This window comes from Nicotiana sylvestris, chromosome 9, assembly GCF_000393655.2.
Source record: "Nicotiana sylvestris chromosome 9, ASM39365v2, whole genome shotgun sequence".
In the NCBI taxonomy this organism is placed as follows: domain Eukaryota; kingdom Viridiplantae; phylum Streptophyta; class Magnoliopsida; order Solanales; family Solanaceae; genus Nicotiana; species Nicotiana sylvestris.
The window spans coordinates 37,006,331-37,019,673 of record NC_091065.1 but is presented as its reverse complement, the minus strand read 5'-3'; the positions used below and the strand labels follow the sequence as shown (position 1 = coordinate 37,019,673).

The following is a 13,343-nucleotide window of genomic DNA, read 5'->3' as shown; positions in this document are numbered from 1 at the left end:
TAACATAAGTACATAATTATAGAATAGTTTTCTTTAGATGAACCGACGAATGTGACATGGTTCAGGGCATTGCAACCTCTCTTGCTACAGAATTTTGAGGGTCCTCCTCAAAATTCTGCCCCAGTTTGCTGGGTTGCTGCTTCCGACTACTACTAGCGATAATTGGCTGAAATCAATTTCAGAATTTTGAGGGTCCTCCTCAAAATTCTGCCCCAGTTTCCAATCGCGGGGGAAGTGAAAATTTTATTGAATTGTGACCGAACACATAGGGCTGCCTATGTATCCCCTCTTAAATGGGAATCAGGTCAGGCGTAGTTCAATTCACATCATATAAGGAAACATAAAGATTACACATAGTAACGTTTGACTGCATCTGAATTGATCGGCTTTGGCCAGACTTCTCCGTCCATTTATGCAAGTATGAGGGCTCCTCTTGTCAGAACCCATTGAACCATGTATGGACCTTTCTAATTGGGAGAGAATTTCCCCTTGGCTTCATCTTGATGTGGAAAATTTTTCTTTAACACCATCTGTCCCGGCGTGAACTATCCCGGCGTGAACTGTCTCGGCTTGACTCTTTTGTTGAAGGCTTTGGACATTCTATTCTGATAAAGTTGACCATGGCAAACTACATTCATTCTTTTACCATCTATAAGGGCTAGTTGCTTGTAATGCCTTTTCACCCATTCTGCATCGTCGAGCTCTTCTTCCTATATGATTCTTAAAGAAGGAATTTCCACCTCAGTGGGAATGACGGCCTCTGTACCATACACCAGCATATAGGGGGTTTCCCCAGTTGATGTGCGAACTGTGGTGAAAAACCCCAATAAAGCAATTGATAGCTTCTCGTGCCACTGCTTATGCTTCTCTATAATTTTCCTTAGTATCTTCTTGATATTCTTATTGGCAACTTCTACAGCTCCATTCATCTGAGGCCTGTAGGCTGTAGAATTCTTGTGTCTGATCTTGAAAGTTTCACACATAGCTTTCATCAAGTCACTGTTGAGATTGGAGCCATTATCAGTGATGATTGACTCTGGAATCCCGAATCGACAAATAATGTGGTTGCGCACAAAGTTTGCCACGACTTTCTTAGTCACTGCTCTGTAAGATACTGCTTCGACCCATTTGGTGAAATAGTCGATGGCTACTAGGATGAACCTATGTCCGTTGGAAGCAGCGGGCTCAATTGGTCCAATAACATCCATTCCCCAAGCGGCGAATGGCCATGGCGAGCTTGTTGCATTAAGCTCATTTGGAGGTACCTTTATCATGTCTGCATGTATCTGGCAGCAGTGGTATTTCCGGACATACTGGATGCAGTCCGTCTCCATAGTCATCCAAAAGTAACCAGCTCAGAGTATCTTCTTTGCGAAGACAAAACTGTTCATATGTGGACCGCAGGTCCCAACGTGAATTTCCTCTAGTATCCTGGATGCTTCCCTTGTGTCGACACACCTTAACAATCCCAAATCAGGGTCCTTCTATACAGGATTCCTCCACTTTGAAAGAAATTGTTGGACAGCCTCCAAAGTGTGCGTTTCTGAGTAGGATTTGCAAGCTCTGGGTATTCTCCTGTTGTCAAATATTCCTTGATATCATGAAACCAAGGCTTTTCGTCTGCTTCTTATTCAACATGAGCACAACAAGCTGGTTGATCATGGATATTTATTGGAAAGGGATCAATAAAGTTCTTGTCTGGATGTTGTATCATGGATGATAGAGTAGACAATGCAGCGACGAACTCATTCTGGATTCTGGGAACATGTTGGAATTCCGTATTTGTGAACCTCTTTCTCAATTCATGTACATGATGCAGAAATGGGAGTATCTTGGAGTTCTTGGTTGCCCATTCTTCCCAGAGCTGATGTATGAGTAGGTCCAAATCTCTGATCATTAGCAACTCTTGAATGTTCATGTCAATAGCCATCTTGAGCCCTAAGATGCGGGCTTCATATTCGGCCATGTTGTTGGTGCACGAGAACCTGAGTTTGGCAGACACCAGATAATGTTTGCTAGTTTTTGATACCAGGACTGCTCCTATACCAACTCCTTTGAAATTTGCTGCTCCGTCGAAAAACATTCTCCAACCATCATAGGATTCTGCAATGTCTTCTCCTATGAATGATACCTCTTCTACAGGAAAATACGTTTTCAGGGGTTCGTATTCTCCATCCATGGGGTTTTCAGCAAGGTGGTATGCTAGTGCCTTGCCCTTGATTGCTTTTTGAGTCACATAGACAATGTCAAACTCACTCAACAGGATTTGCCACTTGGCTAGCTTGCCGGTGGGCATGGGCTTCTGAAAGATGTACTTTAGGGGATCCATCCTCGATATGAGATATCTGGTATAGGCACAGAAGTAATGTCTCAGCTTTTGAGCTGCCCAAGTCGAAGCGTAGTAGGTGCGTTCCAAAAGAGAATACCAAGCCTCGCACAGGGTGAACTTCTTACTGAGGTAATAGATGGCCTACTCTTTCCTCTCCATTTCATCATGCTATCCCAGAATGCAACCGAAAGTTCCGTCCAATACAGCAAGGTAGAGTAATAGAGGTCTACCCAGCTCAGGCGGGACCAAAACTGGTGGTGTTGACAGGTACTCCTTGATTATGTCTAATGCCCTTTGGCAGTCGTCAGTACATTTGGTAGCGGCGTCTTTATTTAACATCTTAAAGATTGGCTCACAGATAACTGTAGAGTGTGCTATTAACCGGCTGATGTAGTTGAGTCTCCCCAAGAAACTCATCACGTCCTTCTTGTTCCTTGGCGGCGACAAATCTTGAATAGCTCTAACCTTTGATGAATCCATCTTTATTCATCGGCGACTCACAATAAACCCAAGTAGTTTTCTAGCAGGAACCCCGAATGCACATTTTGCGGGGTTTAGTTTCAGGTGGTACCTTCGCAATCTATTGAAAAACTTCCTCAAATCTTTCATGTGATCAGTGGCTCTCTTGGACTTGATAATAATATCATCTACGTACACCTCAATCTGCTTGTGTATCATATCATGGAAAATAGTAGTCATGGCCCTCATGTAGGTGGCCCTTGCATTCTTTAACCCAAACGGCATCATCTTGTAATAATACATTTCCTACGGCATAATAAAAGTCGTTTTCTCAGCATATTCTTCATCCATCCAGATCTAATGATAACCTGCGAAACAATCTACAAATGATTGCAACTCATGCTTGGCACAATTGTCAATCAGGATGTGTATGTTTGGAAAATGGATGTCGTCTTTCGGACTGGCCCAGTTGAGATCCCGGTAGTTGAAACAGACTCTGACCTTCTCGTCCTTCTTTGGTACAGGCACGATGTTGTCTAACCATGTCGGATATTCTACCACCTTGAGAACCTTAGCTTTGACCTGCTTAGTGACTTCTTTCCTTGGTTTTCAAACTCATATCAGGTTTGAACTTTCTGAGCTTTTGCTTTACTGGCGGACATGTTGGATCGGTTGGCAGTTTGTGAGCCACAATAGATGTACTCAGACCAGTCATGTCATCGTACGACTAGGCGAATACGTCCACATATTCTCTTAGAAATTCTGTGTATTCCTTTTTTTCTGATGGCGATAAGTGAATGCTGATTCGTGTTTTTTTGACATTTTTTGCATCTCTCGGGTTAACCACTTGTGTTGTCCGGGTTGGACTTAGGTCTGTTCTCAAAATTATCAACTTGCTTAACAATCTCTTCTGGTATGTCATCTTCCTCTGAGTCTATGTCCATTTGTTGCATTGTCTCGTTGCATGTCACAGTCATTGGTTCATCAAGATAAGTAATAGTAATGTTGTATAAGTAAAGTAATGAGAAAAATAATAATGAGCGTTGATTCATAAGAAAAATCAAAATACTTCGATAAATGCATAATTGTTTTGAACATTGGGGATCTTATTGTAGGAATTGAAAATAGGCGAGAAATAAAATCTTTCAGTAAATTAAAACAGTGCTTGTTTTAGCCTTGCTACCCCGAGGCTCATCGGGCTCTGGTCGTCCTGATGGTCCAGTTATTGAGGCGTGCTCCTCTGCTTACAGCTTTTATGGAAGGGCCTTACTCCCCCTGCTTCTTGAGAACAACACAACAGTCCATGTCATTGTCTTCTAAGAACATGTTTTTCACAGTAGCCAGTGCTTCCTCTTCTTCTGACCCATAGATAACATCGGTCGGTTGGAATGTCACGCCCCAAAAACCGAGGGGCACGACTGGTGCTCGACCGGGTAGCCCCCAGCCAAACGGACCTGGGTGCCTTTCCTATTCCACGTGATACCCTGCATTTCCATTACCCATTAACCAAGTGAAATAGCCATTTATAAATTTAAACACATTCTTACGAGATTTACATAACATACATAGTTACTTAGCGTGGTTTACAAGTTATACTGCCCAAAATACATAAGTACATAACCCACATTTCCTGTCTACAGAGCCTCTAGAGATACAGAAGAGTGTTACAATACTTGCCGGTAACAAGGCTCCGGCTATAACTTACGCAAATACCAAAATAAAATTTTCGGGAGGATAAGCGGCATGAGCCATGCAGGGCCCCGAGAGGAAAGGGGCTCACCAATACAGCTGACGGAAAGTGGAGGAGGTGCTACTGCCGGTGGACTGGAGTACTTGCTTTATAACCACCTACAATCATAACACGAATGTAGCGCCCCCAACAAAAGGGACGTCAGTACATTTGAATTGTACTGGTATGTATGTACAAACTTTTCCCCAAGTAAAATCAAACAATACACAAGTAACAAACAGTAATAGAATCAACAACCAAATGCACAAGAAAGGAACAACCAAAGCCAAACAAGTTTCACAATCTCTCCTTTTCCCTTTTCAACATTATTTCAACACATCAACGATTTCACAACATTCACATATTTTCATTTCAATAGTGATTTCGATCACTTTTCCACCCTTATTACCTCGGCCACCATTATTACCTCGGCCACCCTTATCACCACAACCCACACCTTATTACTTCGTGTTGCGGTGCGCAACCCGATCACACCGGACAATCATATTTCACACAACAACAACAACAACAATTCACAAAGAGTGTTCATAAACATCAATACCAATTCCAACATATACAATAACCCGTACACAATTCAAGTCACAACGATAATTGCCCATAACAAGTCACGTATGATATTACCACAGTTGTTTCAATTGTATCAATTACGATTTCTTTCCATCGTTTGTTCCACAACTCTTACCACGTAACACATTCAAACCCACACGCACTTGTGTTATTTCCATTTTACTCACACCACTATAATGGAAAACTTAACCAACAACGTTCAAGGCACACTAGTCACAAGAATTTCACAAATAGCCCACATAAGTAACACATACCAATTACTCGTACACCAATAAGGTGACTTTACAAAGGTTAAAGTTAGCCATACATACCTGGAGTCGAATTCCCCTTTTAACTTCTACTTTCAATTCACCAATAGCCTAGTACCGTCAATCTAGTTCACAAGTTAACACATAAACTTAGAATTGAAGTTCACAAACTCACCCCGAACTTACTTAGGTTTCCAACCCCTCTTTTGCAAATCTTTAGTTCTACCCAATTCCTCTTACTAGATTCTAGGTTTTAAAGGACATGCATGTGTATCTCAACTTCCATTTTCAAGAATTAACACATGAGAATCCCCCTTTTTGTTTAAATCTGAAAACAATAAAAAGGGGTTGGGGATTTTACCTGCAAGAACGGAGATGAAGACAATTACTTGAAATTTCTCGGCCTGGATGACTTTGAAAAATAAAATTGATGGAGATAAGACTTTCTCTCTCAAGAATTCTCTCTTCCCTCTCTCTAGTTTTGTTCAGAAAATAGGTTAAATTGAGGGGTTGGGGTGTTTTATTGAAGAAGGGGTCGGGTTTAAAATTTAGAAAAATAGGAGCCCGAGTTAGGTCTGCGATCGCAGAATGGAAATGCGGTCCGCAGAATGGACCGAAAAAGTGCTCCCAACATTTGAACACACTGCCTGGGTATGCGGCAGAAATGTGGTCTGCATACCCGTTCTGCGGTCGTATAATACACCGCAGAACTGCCCCTCTCAAAAATCCCAAGGGAAATATGCGACGACTATGCGGTCCGCATATCGGTTATGTGATCGCATATCGTACCGCATATTTAACCTCAAATTCAACCAACATACTGACTCACTTTGCGGCGATTATGCGGTCCGCATATCTGTTATGCGACCGCATTATAGACCGCAAAATCGCATTTTCTGGAAAATAGTATTTCTTGACTTTTTTTATAGCATAGATCAGTACAAAAGGTCTGAGCTACCAGGTTTAGAGTACAAGTTTTCACGGGGTCTTACATCCTCCCCCACTTAAAATCATTCGTCCTCGAATGAGGATTTTGGAAATCGATTGGTTTTGAAAACATGATATGCAAACTCCCAATTTTTTTTTTGAAATATTTTGCCAGAGTTTCCTTTGTAATTAGACTTATCTACCTGTCAGAGAGCCCCCGAAACATTATTTCCAAGCACCATTACGCTATTCCTATTATCCCTACAACTGGTATACAAATCATTACCTCAACACCTGCACATAATTTGGTCACTTCAATGAGTCCCATACAGTTCAACCACTTCAATACACTAAACGCATTTCAATTAATCATTACCAATCTATACTACCTTTAATCATTCACATATCACATGAGTTCTTACATCTTTCATTTACCAAAAAGGGACTTGCACATGACTCAATTAATTACAACACATACAATTCTTGCACAACTTGAGGAGTTACAATAGTAAAGCATTTAGTGGAAAAATATGGGGTGTCTTTGCACCAGATTGAACACAACATCAGTTTACTTAGAGACAAGGGTTCACACGATCACTACTAGACTTGTTCAAATAGATGGGGATATTTTTCTTTCATTTCACTTTCCGCTTCCCACGTGGATTCCTCGACTTGTTGACTTTGCCATAACACTTTAACTGAAGCAACTTCCTTGTTTCTCAATTTGCGGACTTGCCTATCAAGAATAGCGACCGAAATTTCTTCATATGATAACTTTTCATTGACCTCGATAGCCTCGATTGGCACGATGGTGGATGGGTCTCCAATCACTTTCTTTAACATAGACACATGGAACACCGGGTGCACTAATGACATTTCAGGGGGCAATTCCAGTCTATAGGCCACTTGTCCTATCTTTTGAGTGACCCGATACGACTCGACATATCTAGGACTCAACTTCCCTTTCTTCCCAAATCGCATGACTCCCTTCATACGAGATACCCTCAAGAACACTCAATCATCTACTTGGAATTCCAATTTTCTTCGACGAACGTCCGCATAAGATTTTTGGCGACTCTGAGCAGCTTTCAGCCTTTCCTGAATGATTTTAACTTTTTCCATAGCTTGGTGCACGAGATCTGGCCCTAAAAATTCTGCTTTACCCACTTCGAACCATCCAATCGGAGACCTACATATCCTCCCGTACAATGCCTCAAATGGGGCCATTTGAATGCTAACATGAAAGCTGTTATTGTAAGCAAATTCTATAAGTGGCAAGTGATCATCCCAATTACCTTTGAAATCCAATACACAAGCCCGTAATATATCTTCAAGCGTCTGAATAGTCCGCTCCGCTTGACGATCAGTCTGTGGATGGAAAGCCGTGTTGAGATTCACCTGAGTACCCAAACCTTGTTGAAATTTCTTCCAAAAATTAGCTGTGAACTGGTCCCCTCGATCTGATATAATAGAAAGTGGAGTGCCATGAAGGTTTACTCTTTCCTTGATATACAAAGAGCATATTGTTCCGCAGTGTCCGTGGACTTGACTGGAAAGAAGTGAGCTGATTTGGTGAGTCGATCCACTATTACCCAAATTGAGTTGAACTTATGCTGAGTGCGAGGTAACCCTACCACGAAATCTATGTTGATCATCTCCCATTTCCACATTGGTATTTCCATAAGCTGAGTTAACCTATCGGGCCGCTGGTTCTTAGCTTTTACTTGCTGACAATTCAGACATTTAGATAAACGTCCGCCACACCCCTCTTCATACCGTTCCACCAATAAATTTCCTTGAGATTACGGTACATTTTCGTCGAACCTGGGTGCACAGAATACCTAGAATTATGAGCCTTCGCCATTACCCTCCCCCGAAGATTATCCACATTTGGAACACATAGCCTACCTTGACATCGTAATACACCATCCTCACCACCGAGTGAAAATGTCGAAGTCTTGTTATTCAAAACTGCCTCCTTCATTTGTGCTAATAATGGATCAATGAGTTGCTTTCCGCTACCAGTGACGATTCTGCTCCATTACGCACCATAACTTTCCCCTCGTCTAGGTCGAAATACGAACCCCCAGACTGGCCAATTGATAAACCTTCCGAGCCAAAGGCCTCTGATCTGCTCCCAAATGAGCCAAACTACCCATGGACTTCCGACTGAGAGCGTCGGCCACCACATTCGCCTTCCCTAGATGGTATAAAATATCTATATCATAATCCTTGATCAATTCTAACCACCGTCGCTGCCTTAAATTCAACTCCTTCTGCTTGAACAAATATTGGAGACTCTTGTGGTCCGAGAACACATCCACATGGACCCCATAAAGATAATACTGCCATATTTTCAAGGCAAATACAACTGCCGTAAGCTCCAAATCATGCATCGGATAATTCTTCTCGTGATTCTTGAGTTTCCTTGAATCATACGCTATAACATTCCCATGTTGCATCAACACACACCCCAAACTGACCCTGGAGGCATCACAATAAACCACCAATCCTTCCGTGCCTTCCGGCAAGGTCAATATCGGTGCCGAGGTCAATCTCGACTTCAATTCCTGAAAACTTTTCTCACAAGCGTCGGACCATTGGAACTTAACTGTTTTCTGCGTCAACTTAGTCAAAGGGGAAGAGATGGTAGAGAATACCTCCACAAACCTCCGATAATACCCCGCTAAACCCAAGAAGCTACGGATCTCCGTCGGGGTCGTGGGTCTAGGCCAATATTTTACTACTGCAGTCTTCTGGGGATCCACCCGAATCCCTTCACTGGAAACAACATGGCCCAGAAATGTAACAGACTCCAACCAAAATTCACATTTTGAAAACTTAGCATACAACTGGTGCTGATAAAGGGTCTGCAGAACTGCCCTGAGGTGATCGGCATGATCCTCCCGGCTCCGCGAATAAACAAGGATGTCATCAATGAAAACAATCACAAAGGAGTCTAGAAATGGCTTGAAGACCCGATTCATAAGATCCATGAAAGATGTCGGGGCATTGGTTAGCCCAAAAGACATGACCAAGAATTCAAAGTGACCATAGCAGGTTCTGAAAGCGGTCTTAGGAATATCCTGTTCTTTGATCTTCAATTGGTGATACCCGGACTGTAGATCAATTTTGGAAAAGAACCTCGCACCTTGCAATTGGTCGAACAAATCATCTATCTGAGGCAAAGGATATGAGGCAAAGGATATTTATTCTTGATGGTGACCTTGTTAAGCTGTCGATAATCAATACACATCTGGAGCGACCCATCCTTCTTTCTGACAAAAAGAACCGGGGCACCCAACGGTGACACACTTGGCTGTATGAACCCTCTTCTAATAAATCCTTCAGCTGTTCCTTTAACTCCCTTAACTCCGCTGGCGCCATTCTGTATGGTGGAATAGATATCAGCCGCGTATCTGGCAATACATCAACCCCGAAATCAATCTCTCTATCTGGCGGGATCCCTGGAAGCTCGTCCAGAAACACTTCAAGAAACTCATTCACGACTGGCATGGACTCGGGGACAGACACTTCTAAAGTAGTGTCCGCCACCCGGAAAAAATGGTAGACACACCCCTTCCTAATCATCTTCGAAGCCTTAAGGTAGGAAATAAACCTACTTTTCGGCACCACACCATTTCCCTTCCACTCAATAACCAGCTCATTAGGAAACTCAAGCCTCATGACTCTCGTTCGGCAGTCAAGTTTAACAAAGCACGAATAAAGTCAGTCCATTCCCATAATCACATTGAAATCCACCATTTCAAGCTCAATAAGATCGGTCGTGGTAGCACGACCACATACCATGACAACACAATTCCTATAAACTCGCGTGGCTGTAATAGAATCACCAACCGGAGTCGATACAGAGAACGACTCATGAAGATGTTCGGGTTCTACCCCAAAACTTGAAGCACTGAATGGGGTGACATAAGACAAAGAGGACCCCGAATCAATAAGAGCATAACAATCAATGGCCTGAACAGACAAGATACCTGTAGCAACATCTGTGGAGGCCTCTACACTCTGGCGACCACTCAAGGCATAAAACCGGCTGGGTACACCTCTACCACGAGCTCCACCCCTAACTACATTGCGCCCTGCTGGGGCTGGAGGACGCACGGATGATGTGGCAGCTGAAGAACTGGATGACTGAGCAAATCCCCTACCCATGCCCTTACTGGGCGCACGACAGTCCCGCTAGATATGACCTCTCACCCCGTATCTATAACACACTGGAATATCCAAATAACAAGTCTCGGAATGGAACCTCCCACACTTGGGGCATGAATCCCTCCCATGCTGTTGTGATCTCCCTCCTGGACGACTAGAATGATGGGGTCTCCTACTGTCTGAACCTGATCTCAAGTGACTGCTCTACTGATAACTGTGCACAGATGGCGGTGCGCTTGCTGAGGGCTACGCATATGACTGGGATGGCCCTGATGGCCCTCTCCCCGGAACTGGTCTTCCTGAGTAACCCGCTGATCGGGCCCTGCTGCTACTCTCCCTTTCTGCCCGTATTTTCAACTTCCTAGCCTCTATAGCCTGAGCGAACCCCACAATCTTCCCATAATTCATATCTGAGTGTAAGGCCGTTGTAGCCGCCTCATTCACCACCAAAGGACTAATACCCTGAACGAATCGCCGAACTCGAGCATCCATGGTCGACACTAACTGAGGAGCATACTTGGACAACCTCACAAACTCAATGTGGTACTCCCAAGCACTCATACTGCCCTGCTTGAGGACCTCAAACTCTGTGGCACGGGCCGCCATTGTCTCGGCAGGCAAGAAGTGGTCCATGAATGCATCTACAAACTCATCCCATCTAGCCGGAGGTATTCCCTCCCCACGGGAATCCTCCCACATCTCGAACCACGAATACGTTGCTACCCTCAACCTGTATGAAGCCAACTCAACCCCTTCCGTCTTTGTATCCTTCATTACTCGAAAGGTCTTATACATTTCATCAAGGAAATCCCGCGGATCGGCCTCTAACTCTGTTCCCGTGAACTCTGGAGGGGCCAACCGCAGAAACTGGTTGACTCTGGAGCTGGCGGAATCTCCCTGTCCGTTAGGGGGCGCAGGGGCATCATGAGATCTCTGGGCCTGAGCAGCCACTAACTGGGTCAGCATATGGATGGCTCCTCTAAGGTCCCCATCAGAAACCCCGGGACCGGAAGCTGGAATTACATCAAGATCAGGAATATCAGCGGGAGGGATGGTAGCACCCTCAACCACAGCTGGAATAGGAATACTTGGATCTAGAATAGATGGGCCAGGCAGATTCGAGACCGGCGAGTCACTCTCACCCACGGCATCAGGTACATGATTCACAACCACACTTAGGGTGGCATTGGCCCCGAGGCCGAGTCTAGCTCTCTTCTTAGGTGCCATTACTGAATTTAAACACATTCTTACGAGATTTACATAACATACATAGTTACTTAGCGTGGTTTACAAGTTATACTGCCCAAAATACATAAGTACATAACCCACATTTCCTGTCTACGGAGCCTCTAGAGATATAGAAGAGTGTTACAATACTTGCCGGTAACAAGGCTCCGGCTATACCTTACGCAAATACCAAAATAAAATTTACGGGAGGATAAGCGGCATGAGCCACGTAGGGCCGAGATGAAAGGGGTTCACCAATACAGCTGACGGAAAGTGGAGGAGGTGCTACTGCCGGTGGACTAGAGTACCTACTTTAGAACCACCTACAATCATAACATGAATGTAGCGCCCCCGGCAAAAGGGACGTCAGTACATTTGAATTGTACTAGTATGTATGTACAAACTTTACCCCAAGTAAAATCAAACAATACACAAGTAACAAACAGTAATAGAATCAACAACCAAATGCACAAGAAAGGAAAAACCAAAGCCAAATAAGTTTCGCAATCTCTCCTTTTCCCTTTTCTACATTATTTCATCACATCAACTATTTCACAACTTTCACATATTTTCATTTCAATAGTGATTTCGATCACTTTTCCACCCTTATTACCTCGGCCACCCTTATTACCTCGGCCACCCTTATCACCACAACCCACACCTTATTACTTCGTGTTGCGGCGTGCAACCCGATCCCACCGGACAATCATATTTCACACAACAACAACAACAACAATTCACAAAGAGTGTTCATAAACATCAATACCAATTCCAACATATACAATAACCCATACACAATTCAAGTCACAACGATAATTGCCCACAACAAGTCACGTATGATATTACCACAGTTGTTTCAATTGTATAAATTATGATTGCTTTCCATCGTTTGCTCCACAACTCTTACCACGTAACACATTCATACCCAAACGCACTTGTGTTATTTCCATTTTACTAACACCACTATAACGGAAAACTTAACCAACAACGTTCCAGGCACATTAATCACAAGAATTTCACAAATAGTCCACATAAGTAACACATACCAATTACTCGTACACCAACAAGGTGAATTTACAAAGGTTAAAGTTAGCCATACATACTTGGAGTAAAATTCCCTTTTTAACTTCTACTTTCAATTCACCAACAACCTAGTACCATCAATCTAGTTCACAAGTTACCACATATAACTTAGAATTGAAGTTCACAAACTCAGCCCGAACTTACTTATGTTTCCAAACCCTCTTTTGCAAATCTTTAGTTCTACCCAATTCCTCTTACTAGATTCTAGGTTTTAAAGGACATTCATGTGTATCTCAACTTCCATTTTCAAGAATTAACGCATGAAAATCCCCCTTTTTGTTTAAATCTGAAAACATTGAAAAAGGGTTGGGGATTTTATTTGCAAGAACGGAGATGAAGACAATTACTTGAAATTTCTCGGCCTGGATGACTTTGAAAATCAAATTGATGGAGATAAGACTTTCTCTCTCAAGAATTCTCTCTTCCCTCTCTCTAGTTTTGTTTAGAAAATAGGTTAAAATAAGGGGTTGGGGTGTTTTATTGAAGAAGGGGTCTTGTTTAAAATTTAGAAAAATAGGAGCCCGAGTTAGGTATGCGATCGTAGAGTGGAAATGCGGTACGCATAATGGACCGCAAA

At 43.0% G+C, this 13,343-nt stretch overlaps 1 protein-coding gene across 1 annotated transcript; it reads right to left on the bottom strand.

Annotated features, from left to right (window-relative positions):
• Positions 1-1,627: 1,627 nt before the first annotated feature.
• On the bottom strand, positions 1,628-2,083 carry LOC138877448 (uncharacterized). Its single transcript, XM_070157057.1, has one exon. The coding sequence runs from the start codon at positions 2,081-2,083 to the stop codon at positions 1,628-1,630; it is 456 nt and encodes a 151-aa protein (XP_070013158.1).
• Between the last annotated feature and the right edge of the window lie 11,260 nt (positions 2,084-13,343).